Below are 12,532 nucleotides of genomic sequence, written 5' to 3' on the forward strand. Positions count from 1 at the left end.
CGTCCCCTTCTCCTTTTGCCTTCAGTCTTAGCCTTGTGATACATTCCATGGGGTTTTCTTGGCAAGAATACTGGAGTGGGTTGCCATTTCCTTCTCCAGTGGACCACATTTTGTCAGAACACTCTGCATGACCTGTCCGTCTTGGGTGGCCCCGCATGGCATAGCTTATGGCTTCACCGAGTTATGCAAGCCCCTTCGCCACAACAAGGCAGTGATCCATGAAGGGGCAATAAATACATACATACATACAAACATACATACATACATATTGATTGTACGTCAGTGCTAACAAGTCCTGATATTGTAGGAAAAATAATCACTACTTCGAGCTATTTCAATGTACAGCCAAAGCTTCGATAATAGCCACCGCATCATCCTAAGACAATAAACTTCCACTTGACCTGTTGCATCCCATTCTGGGTACGATAATTCAAGGAGGTTGATGACACAATGGAAATATTCACAGGAGACTTTAAAATATTAAAATCTTAAGATAATTTCTGTCAAAAATGGTGAAAAGAACTAGACACGTTCAGTTTGGAGACAAAAAAAGATTGATGTGAAATGTTCAAATGGAATACATAGAAGTGCTCATAACTAACTACTCATGACTACATATATCCTATATATTAATAGCAAACTCATTCTCCGAGTGTGGGTACTTATGGGACTTACTTCTGGAGCAGACAGATGCACATAGGATTGTGCTGCCTGACAAGCATCTCTTGGGATGCTTTAGAGGTAAGCATGTCCTGTTAAGGGTGTGACCTTTGACTAAATGATCAGCTGGGACTCTCCAAATTCTTAAGGTTTCTTTCTCAGGTTACGTAACACATTTCTACTTGAACAAGTAAATGTGCCGGTTTGTATGACATGGATACCCACAGTGGCTTCATTTAGCCAGAGTGGCTGTTGTGTTGTGCTAAGCTCCTGCGGATGCCACTTTTGCATCGCACCCACAGGTGCCCAGCTTACTGTGGCTTATTGTGTCATGTAAACCCGGGCAGCATGGCTTGTTGGGACAGGGCAGCAACCCAATTACAGCCCATGGCTCATTTGAGGGTTGCTGCCAACACCAACAAGCCATGCTGCCCAGGTTCGCATGACATTACCTCATGCTGGTGAGGGGAATTATGCAAATTCCACCAGCATGTGACACGCTGGCATGCACTGCAAGGGAAATAAGTTGCCATTGCTTATTTCCATGGCTGTGATCATGCAAATCCTGTCAATATAACAGACCTGCATTATGCACCTACTAAAACTCTGAAGTGCACAAATGTTTTTAAATGCTTCTATTTTTAAAATAATAAAGGAAAGATTCCTCCTGTGCAAGCACCGGGTCATTACTGACCCCTAGAGGGGTCAGTAATGACCCGGTGCTTGCGCTGGCGTTTTCATGGCAGACTATAGCGGGGTGGTTTCCCATACTAAAGGCTAAAACCAAACCATTCTGCTGTTTGTTTTTAGCATTAAGCTTTATTATTATATATTAAAAGTCAACAAATAGAAGTAATTATTCTACAGGCTAGATACCCATCCTCACCCAACCCCCCACCCTTGCTTTCCCAGGTCCCTCTGAAACAGAACTTAGGAGAAGACCCACAACCTTTCATTATCGTTAATGAGAAAAGGCATGATTTGGAAACACAGCTGCCAACGTACCTCCCCCCAAGTTTCACAGTGAGGCTGCTAAAGTGGCGGTCGAAAGAGAAGCGAGGGAATGGGCAGGAACTCGCCCACTAGGCATGCACTCTGGGATGGTGGGGGCAGGTTCCCACCAAAATTCCTCCACTCCAGACTGTTCCCAGACAGGGCTCCACGCAGGCACAGAGCCCATATGTGGTATGATGCATAGAGATCATGAAGAAGAAACATGGTTGCCAATGTAACATCTCCCAATCCACCTGAGCTCCTCTGCTTTCTCCCCCTACCTTCTCTCTTCCTTAGGTTTTATTATTTGCCCTTTTTTTTTTAGAGACTGTGTGATCACACAGCTTCTTCCATGATATATTTGTAAGTGACTGTGGGGAGTGGGAGGTGGGTGGGTAGGAACTAGTAGGGATGGGTACCTTTACCAGAAAACCTTTGTGCCAATCTGCTAATTGAAGGAAGCTTGTCTGCACTACAAAAGAAACCCGTACACCCAGGATATTACAAAGTCTGGCTGCTGGTAATGTTAATTCTCTGGGTGAACAGGTCAGGTTTACCCTGGAGTAGCAACTGTGTGCAGTATTTCCACAGTGTAAACAAGATTTGCGTGGTGGTGTTTTTAATGCATGCGTGCTTCAAACCATACCATTTAGTAGTTATACAACATGGAACTAACATGAACCCACAATAAATAACATAAAATAATTGAATGGGAAATGGCTCCACTAGATCACCTGTATGGGATCAACTATGGAATATGGCAACTATATTTGTTACATGTGTCTTCTCTCAAGAAAACAGTAGAAGGGTTGTTGTTTTTTAACATATACTTAAGTCCTATCAGCTGCAACTGATTTTGGATCACAATTGCTCTGGAATACAGAAAAGACTGCAGATCCCTACTAATAATCCCAATATAAAACAAAATGATACCCTATTGCTTTAATAAATAACTGCTCTCCCGCCACTCTCACCATAGGATCACACAGAATCCTTTCCCTGGCCCTGCAAGTGAAAGATACAGAGTTGGAAAGATGGACGGGCACCTCGCCACATGAACCTGCTCACTCACAAGTGTTCAACATCCGAGGCCCTGGGTCCATGTTCCTCCCTACTGGCGACATGAAAGCAGGCCTTTTCAGTTGTGGCACCCAGATTGTGGAACTCTCTCCCAAAAGAGGTTCAGTTGGCCCTCTCTCAGGTTTTAGGAAGGTTGCAAAGGTATTTTAGAATTCTGCCCTGCCTTTAATCCACTTTAACCTCCTCCTGCTTTAATGATTTAATTGACAAATTATATTTCTTTTTATCCCATTATTTGTATTGTATTTTTCTATTTTTAACCTGGAAGCCACCTTATGGGCCCTTCTGGGCTCCTGAAAGTAGGTCAGAAAAATTTAGAAAGGAAATAAAAATCAAATAAAATTGCAGCATGAGGACAAAATTACTAGTAAGTCTTTAATGGACAATGAGGACAATGGCAGTGGTATTTTTAACCAATGTGGGGGGCTGGTCAACATGAAGCACTATTTAAAATTCCACTACCCATCTCAGAAACAGAAGTGCTCAAAAACAACCTCACCCATGCTGTGGGGCCAGGAAGGAGGGGACAAGATATGCAATGGATATAGAGGGGATAAATATTTTGCTCAAGCCAGTAAATGAGAACAATAAATGATGCAGTACTTATTTGACAAATTAAACATGAGAAATCCCCAGCTTGTTCAAGAAGTGTTTCTTCACACATATGGCAGCTTAAATATAGAACAGTCTGCCTGGGGCTGGCATTGAAATGACAATCTGTTCCAGTTCCCCTTTCAAGATGAGGAAATCTGTGGAGAAGGGGGGGTGGAATCAGCTGGCTAAAGGTTCTAGAAAGATTTTAGAGATGGCAGGCTTCAAGTTTAATATATAACAGTCTGCCCCTAGAGCCTCATAATCACCAAGAACAATTTTTTTTGTGTGGCAGGGAGAACCTGAAATCTATACCCAACAATGAAAAGCAACTAGTATTGCAAAATAAATGCTTTGGAAAATGTAAAACAAATGTAAATGTAAATGGTGTTTCCACCAGGCTGCAATGAATATACAGAGGATCTGGTATATACAGAACAGGGACAAACACATTACACTAATCCGAGCAACGGTTTTGAAACGCGCTGCATCTAAAAGACAACTTTCCCCCCTACAGTGGACCTTCCTCCGTATCATACATGCAGTTGTAGAGGTCTGCTGGATGTGTTTGTGATGACCAGCTTGCCCTAGATATTAATTTACTTCCACCGTTTCCAGATTCAGGACTGCTGAGTAACCTCACTTACTGCCACCACCGACTCACAGCCAGAAACAATATTGCTTGAAATTTTGACACTGTTACAACATAACCAATATCACTGATTACTTTCCTAGCATGGATGTCCCTCCCACCCTAAGAAACCACACAATTAAAACCTCCTATGACACCTCCTTAAACAGCCTTTTGGTAGTGTGGGGTAGCCTTGGGTGTTGGAGTTTTACAAGCTGGATCTCTACACACTTGTTTTAAAATGTTAAGTAACCAGGCGTATATTAAATAATTATTAGATATTTTCAGTAGTTAACAGTGGAGAACAAAAATACACTCTTTTTAACATGTCTTCTTTGTGCATGTAAAAAGAAAGCTATTAGAAGTAAGAAGCATATGAAATTCAAAGATGATAGACACAATCTGCTGTATTTCAACTGACCCTGTCTAACTATATTCTCACTCATTATGTCTAATCTTACTACCTACCTTACTTTGTTACTTTATACTCTTCTAGGGATAAAAGCCCTCTTTCTGCCAAGTGCCCTTCTCTCTTCTCCCTCCACCAACTGCCCACACCTTTCAAGTGACTAGCTGACTAGCTTCCAGAACCTTTCTTCACTCCCCACCAATCCAGACTGAGAAATTGCTTTTCAGCCAATAACTGTAGACTTCTTCAGACTGGTGGTTTTCATCTAACAGAACCTGAGCCAGTCTTTGCCAACCCGGTGCCTTCTAGATGAGTTGGGAGTCCAGCTTCCAACATCCCAACCAGCATGGCCACTGAACAGACAGAACAAAAGCAACTATTTTAGTCTGTTAATCACACTTTGCCACTGTGTTCAAGACCACACTCTAAGTTAAAACAGGGCAACAGTAAGGCCCAAAAGGCATGGTCCATGCTCCGTGTGAACTGAGTGTACCTCCTAGAGTATGCTCTAGAATGCACCACACGGGCTCCACAGCAAATGTACAAGGGTTTCCTCATAAGGTGTCAAGGGGCAGGAGTTTCTTGAAGGTAGAAAGTCTGGGAAAAAACACACCACCCACTGGTCTAGAGGACAATTTGTCTTCTTATTAAAATGCTGGATACATAAGCAAAATTGACATCATGTGCTCAGCAGATAATGGCTGTTTAGTTGCTGTGAATATTACTAGCTAAAACTACTTCCATACAGGAATTCATGGCAATGCAATGTAAACTCAAATTTTGCCCCTCACAATCTAGTCTCTTCTTATATCTTGAGGTGCTATTTGCATAATACCCTATATTCAAGTAGCAAATAAGTCAAGCTAATGTATAAATCCCAAACCAGAAATTAGTCGCAAGACATGCCTTCTGATAGCTGGATTTCCGTTGATAGTGATTCTGTTCAGGTCTCCTGCGATGGTGCACAGGACTCCCCCCATTACTGCTGCTGCTGCTAGTATTTGATGTGCTTCCATCTTCAACAACGTCTGAGAGTTGCACGCCAGACTGACGGAGAACCACAAAGTTGACTTGTGCTTCACTAGCCTGTCAGGAAAAGCCAAAAAAGAGATGCTTAAAATGCGTGTTTTTAAACATGAAACTTTAAAGCCCAAGTCACATAATCACATGATTTAAAGGCTCCCAGTGGATCACTGGAAAAAATATAATATATATTCTAACGTCAGTTTGACACTTATCAAATACTTGTCAAATACTTTGGTCACTGACCTAACTTTTAAATGATGTCTCAACATTCCAGTGCAGATGCAAACCTAAAGGTAAAGGTGTCCCCAACCAGTCGTGTCCAACTCTAGGGTGCGGTGCTCATCCCTGTTTCTAAGCCGAAGAGCCAGCACTGTCCAAAGACACTTCCGTGGTCATGTGGCCGGCATGACTGAACACCGAGGTGCACGGAAAGCTGTTACCTTTCCCGCTGAGGCAGTACCTATTTATCTACTTGCAATTTCTTGCTTTCGAACTGCTAGGTTGGCAGAAGCTGGGACTGAAGATGGGAGCTCACTCCGTCACGCGGCACTTGGGTCTCGAACTGCTGACCTGCCGACCTTCCAGTCTGCAGTTCAGCGTCTTAACCACTAAGCCACCGCGGTCCCTAGATGCAAATTATGGTTTACAGATCAGGAGAGAGCTCAGGATTATTATGGTTTACAGATCAGGAGAGAGCTCAGGAACATGCGCTTCCCCTCCATGCACGTGCACACACACACGCACACGCACACACACAGAGCAAGATTTCTCCTGCTTAACCTTAACACACATGTAATGTTAAACTGTGACATATTAAACAAGGGCAGCACTGCAGCAAAGAAGGCAAACAAGGTGAGTTGACTGAAAGATTCAAGGAAAAGGACGGATTTAGTTTCACATTTTGTAACTGAAATATTTCTTAAGAGCATGTGCTGGCTTTTATAACCATTAAAACATATTGATCTACAGCTCAATAGAATCTTTATACAAAAGGAAAAACTTTATTTACACAGCCTACATGTCTTTTGCAGTGAAACAAAAATGATTGGGAGCAACTGTGAAATTAACCGATTTTTGTTAGTGTCTGTATGAATATGCAAGGACAATGAGCTGAAGACTGAACTCCCATAACTTGGAAGAACGAAAGGTAGTGGGAAAATCAGTTTTGTTTCATGAGATGAGAAGTAAATGTCCTTGTCATTAGACAAGTTATTCATATTCACAATATGCGACCTGAGCATACTGCAGAGCTCTCGGAGAGAAAATGTGTACAAAATAGTAATACGAGGTAACCCAGGTAAAGCTCAGTGGATGGCTCTGGTGAAATACAGGATGGCATCTCCTGGCGCCAGTGACCAGATCACAATGCCTGAGATAAAATGGCAGTCTCCGGCCCCCAAGAATCAATCCCACAAAAACAAAGATAGTAATATGACCTATTGTATCATATGTATTAAATGTGACCTCAAAGGCTGATATTTTTCTAATGGTTCTTCCATTACCCAGAAAAGTGACCTCTAACTCAATATGTTCATGAATTTATTTTTGAGAGAAGTGCAGGCTTTACCATGCTTGTTTGTTTCAAAATTCAGATTTTAGTCTTTTTAAAAATGGATTTAAATTTTAAAAAATTAATCACTCTGTGAACAAGCATGGCACATTAAGTGCAATCCCATTAAAATGACTACCACCAAATACTATGGAGAAACAGGTTTCATTTAAGTAATCCCCTGAAAACGGCCACTCTCCACCAAATTCTGTGGCATGTAATAGAACTGTGCAATGCTGCTATGAGCTACAAATCCCACAAGAACAGCAGATGCTAATTTAGCAGCATGAGTATGTCTAGTTCAAAGCTCAGTGAAAAAGCACAAGCTTATTTATTTATTTATTTATTTATTTATTTATTTATTTATTTCATTTCTATACCGCCCAATAGCCGAAGCTCTCTGCTTTGCATACAAGCTTTGCATGTAGAAGGTCCCAAGTTCAATCCCTGTCATCTGTATCTACTCGAGAGGGTCCTTTAACCTCCAGAGCAGATTTGGGGAGCACACAGGGGCCTGCAAAGGAAGGGAGAATTCGATCCACAAGTGGTGTCCATTCTGTTGGTGGCAAGACAACATTTGATCCAACTCCTTCAAATACATACCTTTTACAACTAAAATACAGTGTTTGCCCTCAAAATCATTAACCTCCATTCTCCCCGACCTAGTACTATAATCAGACCAAAATGATTCATCTCATAACAGCACTGAAGAAATGTCAAATAAGTTGAATTCTGACAATAAAGAGTTATGACTGAGTGGGCTTTTTCTCAAGAGGTCACTAGATTTAGTTCACTGTGAATCCAATCCAGCAGCTAGTCAATGGCAGAAGTCTTCCAGCAGACCTCAATGGGAGTCAGATGAGAGTTCTCCATCTACAATTTCAGTAGAGCACCACATTTTATTCCAGTATCACTGGCATGGACTTGTTATGAATGGGATTTTGTAGGACTGCACTCCATAGGTATTAGTTTGTATTGGTGTGCTTTGCTAACACTTTGTTCTTAGGCTTCACAGTCAGTCCTCAAACCTAGCAAATTATTAACAGAAAATTCATTATATTTTTTGTATTTATAATACTGATATTGTAGCTCAACACAAAGGTATCTGTATGAGCGACAAGTATTTGTGTTCTTATGAAAACTGTGTGTTCCTTTCCCTTCACTCACTTTCACACATCGCCGACTCCTCAAAAACTGGCAACGGCCCAGTTGGTTTCTATTTTACCACCACTGATCTGTTTCTTTCCAGTTTAAACAGCTTGTGATACAGAAATGTGTGGCGTTTCAATTATACTTTTCAATACAAAGAGTAATCCAGTCATTATAAGGTAGTGGCCTGTGTGCCTGCATACCTAAGTATATCTTATGGAAAAACCTTCACGTCCAAATCTACACCCAAATACATATTGAGCAAGCTACTTATCACAGTAGTAAATATGACAGTATCAGCAGGGTTGACATCATATTTTTGCCTTGACATTCTCTTTGCCACTTGATCTTTGACCTGTGCCCTTTAATTTCATGTATTACAGCATTTTTACCCTGCTACTTAAATGAAAAAGCTCCCAGTTCAATAAAAAACTAGGAGCCAGCCCTTGCCCTGAAGCTTACAATCTAAAAGGCACAACACAAAAGGGGAAAAAAGGATGAGAAGAGAAAAACTCAGGCACAAATTCTTAAGTTACAGAGTTCTTATAAAAGCCAGCTGGGATGGAAACAGTTCAGGGAGAAAAGGAGCTGGTCTCTCAGCACAGCCAATGGAGTGGCTCTGCTTCCCATCTCTCCCTCTGCTGCAGCCTGATGGAATGGCTGCTGCCACCCAACAGTGATGGGAGACAGATGGAGCTGGTCTCTCAAGCCTCTGCCTCCCATCTTTCCTTCTGCTGCAGCCTGAAGAAATTATTTTTGTCAGGTGACAGCTAACCTTTTACATGACCTAGAGGCCAGTCCATTCAAAATACGAAGCGTGAGGTAAAACAGTAGCATCATATTATGGCCCTGGAGCATCTAACTAATACAACCTGTGGACATTTACCACATAGCACGACAGATCGTATGTAAATAGAGCTCAAAGGAGCAGATATAGTTCAGAAAAAAAAAAAGATGCCAGGACATCCCTTGCAAAAGGATGAGTAAGGAAGTGGCTGAAGTATTCTAACACCAGATATACCACAGCAGTGAGGTGTGAGTCAGACATTAACTTACAGGCCAGCAAGCACTACAACTTACAAGCTTCATAACAAGCACAATGAACTAAGGGAAGGGCTGAAGCTCAGAGCACCTGCTTTGCATGCAGAGGGTCCCAGATTCAATCTCTGGCATCTCTGAAGGATGTGGACAAACTGCCTGGAGGACTGAGGCCAACTACTTGCCCTTTAGATCCTTGCCCATCCTGGCTTGTGAAATCTGCCAGAGCTGGGCTGGATATCTGGACCTCAGAGGTGGTAAATGCCTCCTTGAGGGACGGCAACGTCCCTGCAGCTTTGAAAGGAGCTGTGGTGAGGCCCTTGCTGAAGAAACCAAATGTAGATCCCATGGTTCCAGATAATTACCGCCCTGTGTCAAATTTGCCATTCTTGGGCAAGGTGCTGGAGCGTGTGGTGGCCTCACAACTCCAAGCCGTTTTGGATGAAAGTGATTACCTAGATCCATTTCAATCAGGTTTCAGGCCTGGTTATGGGATGGAAACAGCCCTGGACACCCCGGTTGATGACTTGCGCTGGGGAATGGATGGGGGGAGTGCTACCCTGTTGGTTCTTCTGGACCTCTCAGCAGCTTTCAATACCATCGACCATGTTATCCTTCTGGATCATTTATCTGGGTTGGGCTTGGGAGGCACAGTTTTAAAGTGGTTCCAGTCCTTTCTGCAGGAGTGGTCTCAGAAGGTGGTGCTGGGGGACTTCGGTTGCACCCCATGGCCGTTAGCCTGTGGGGTGCCGCAAGGTTCTATCTTGTCCCCCATGCTTTTTAACATCTACATGAAACTGCAGGGGGAAGTCATCAGGAGGTTTGGGCTGAAATGTCATCAGTACGCGGATGATACTCAGCTCTACCTCTCGTTTCCATCCGCACATCCCAGGGAGGCTGTGGAACTCTTGAACCAGTGTCTGGAGGCTGTCTGGGGATGGATGAGGGTGAACAAGCTGAAATTTAATCCAGACAAGATGGGGGTACTGTGGGTTGGGAGACCAACTACTTCGGATGGAGGTTTACAACTGGCCTTAGACGGGGTTGCACTCCCCCTGAAAGACCAAGTGCGCAGTCTGGGAGTCCTCCTGGACTCTGAGCTAACTGGGGAAGCCCGGGGGGCTGCGGTGTCCAAGACTGCTTTTTACCAGGCTGGTACGCCAACTGCGGCCCTATCTGGAGAGGACAGACCTTGCCTCGGTTATCCATGCCCTAGTCACGTCCAGGCTGGACTACTATAATGCGCTATACATGGGGCTGCCTTTGAAGACAGTTCAGAAACTCCAGCTTGTGCAGAATGCGGCCACCCAAGTATTGGTGGGGGCAAGGCGATTCGATCATATAATGCCTATACTGCACCAGCTGCACTGGTTACTGGTACATTTCCGAGCCCAATTCAAAGTGCTGGTTTTGACCTTTAAAGCCTTAAATGGTTTGGGACCAAGTTACTTGAAGGACCACCTACACCCATATCAGCCTGCCCACACTTTAAGATCAGAAAGAGAGGCCCTTCTCATTTGCCCACTTGTGAGAGCAGTCAGGTGGGTGAACACACGAGAGGGCCTTCTCTGCAGTGGCCCCACACCTTTGGAACAAGCTGCCATCGGAGGTCCGCCATGCTCCATCACTGCAGACTTTTAAGGAGGCCTTGAAAACATATTATTTTACCTTGGCCTTCCATTGATATGACTGCTACTGTTGCTGCTGTTAACAGCATTGTTGGTTTTATTGTTGGTTTTAATTGTTGTTGTTATTGTTGGTTTTTATTGTTTTTATGTTTTTAACATTTTTAATATTTTAACTGTTTTTATGTATTTTATTGTTGTAAGCCGCCTTGGGAGGGCTTCTGCCCTGAAAGGCAGCCAAGAAATATTTTAAATAAATAAATAAAATAAAAGAAATAAATCTCTGAGTAGGGCTAGGAAAGACTCCTGCCTGAAACCTTGGAGACCTGTTGCCAGTCACTGTCAACAATACTGGGCTTAGACGTACCAATCGTCTGACTCAGCGTAAGGCAGTTTCCAACGTTCTTACAACATACAAGCTCAAGAAATGCTTTGTAACGCTGTGCAAAATGTTCTGTAATACTTTGAAAGGCTGAAAGATTATGATGTGAATCCAAAACAGTAGTAATTCCTTTTACTTGAAAGTACTGCCTGCACATCTGCACTTAAGGTAGCTCTACTGATTCAGGGAGATCACATTTTTCAGGCAGTCAAGCCAATGCATTTTATACCAGAGAAGAGGGGATATTTCCCCATGCACATGAGCTGCCACTGTACGTATCGTGTGGAATGCGGTCACCAAGACTACTGCTTGAGACTGTGGACAGCTGCTGCAAGTCAGAGGAGACAATACGTTTCTAAATAGACCAACAATCTGACTCCATCTAAAGTGGCTTCCTATGACCTAGACTTCCCTAGTGCAACATTTGAAAACGCCTGGGTTGAGCTATTAGATTGCGGGTAGCTCCTCTTCATGAAGTTACCTGGATTATCTGTGCAGCTGCTTCAGGTGTTCCCTGACGTAAATCCTGGCCATTTATAGAAAGGACTTTATCATTCTGTCTCAGTTTCCCATTTTTGGCTGCCAAGCCTCCATCTAGAAGATCCAGAATGAAAATCCCAGGCTCGTCTGTTTTTCTGATCAACTTGATGCCAAGGGGCTCAGATTGGTCTCTCTTTACGAGGGTGACGTGGATCACTTCCTGGTTTATTGAACTGGAATCTGGTTGCCCAGCCCTGGTGGTGAACCCTTTCTCTTGCAGCACTATGAGGTGGAGCACAGCACAGGGTTGGCGCAGTAAGGAAATAGCTTGGCAATGAGTCACACTGCTAATGTTGACACCGTTCACCTTGGAAGAGGACAAAAACAAGCACTAATCAGAATACTGTTTGGTACAGGGCTTATACCATGGCACCTTTCCCCCCTCTAGTGTAGACAAAGGGGGGAAATGCGTTGCAGGAAGGAGGAGCCACAAAAACAGTTTATTCCTGCAGAATCTGCAGTTCGCACAACCAAAGGAAGGTCAGAATAAAATCTAATCTGCTCTGGAGCATTAAGGAAAAATAAAGGCCAGAATAGCAGTTGTAGCAAAAGCCAGTAACAGAAAACAGAACTGCAGCACAGTCAGGAAAGGCCACAGAAAGCCCTGATCAAGGTCAAAAACAAATCAGATCCATGGGCAGCCCTCCTGCCCCCGTCTCTTATACAAGTTAGTGAGAAAAACCAGAAAGGTTACTAAACCCATTAGCTTGTTAATGCACCATTGCTCACTGCAATGCTATGAGCACAATCCAAAGCTAGAAGCAACGATGTCTATGTTTAAGAGGACATCCTTCATTTCCACATATCTACACCTGTTGAAAGCCTTCCTGTATGCCCCGGTATGTCACCTTCTCCTACA

At 43.2% G+C, this 12,532-nt stretch overlaps 1 protein-coding gene across 1 annotated transcript in view; it reads right to left on the minus strand.

Moving 5' to 3' along the window:
* The window catches only part of LOC146338637 (ligand of Numb protein X 2-like), a 64,820-nt gene that overhangs the window by 8,272 nt on the left and 44,016 nt on the right, over positions 1 to 12,532 (minus strand). The window contains exons 5-6 of the mRNA XM_084814177.1: positions 11,615 to 11,980; positions 5,271 to 5,450 (exon numbers count right to left, since the gene is read on the minus strand). Coding sequence (XP_084670303.1) covers positions 5,271 to 5,450; positions 11,615 to 11,980 — 546 coding nt within the window. The remainder of the gene's footprint in view (positions 1 to 5,270; positions 5,451 to 11,614; positions 11,981 to 12,532) is intronic.

The sequence above is a fragment of the Heloderma suspectum genome, chromosome 9, assembly GCF_057233095.1.
Source record: "Heloderma suspectum isolate Gila_16-S chromosome 9, 16-S_ref, whole genome shotgun sequence".
NCBI lineage: Eukaryota > Metazoa > Chordata > Lepidosauria > Squamata > Helodermatidae > Heloderma > Heloderma suspectum.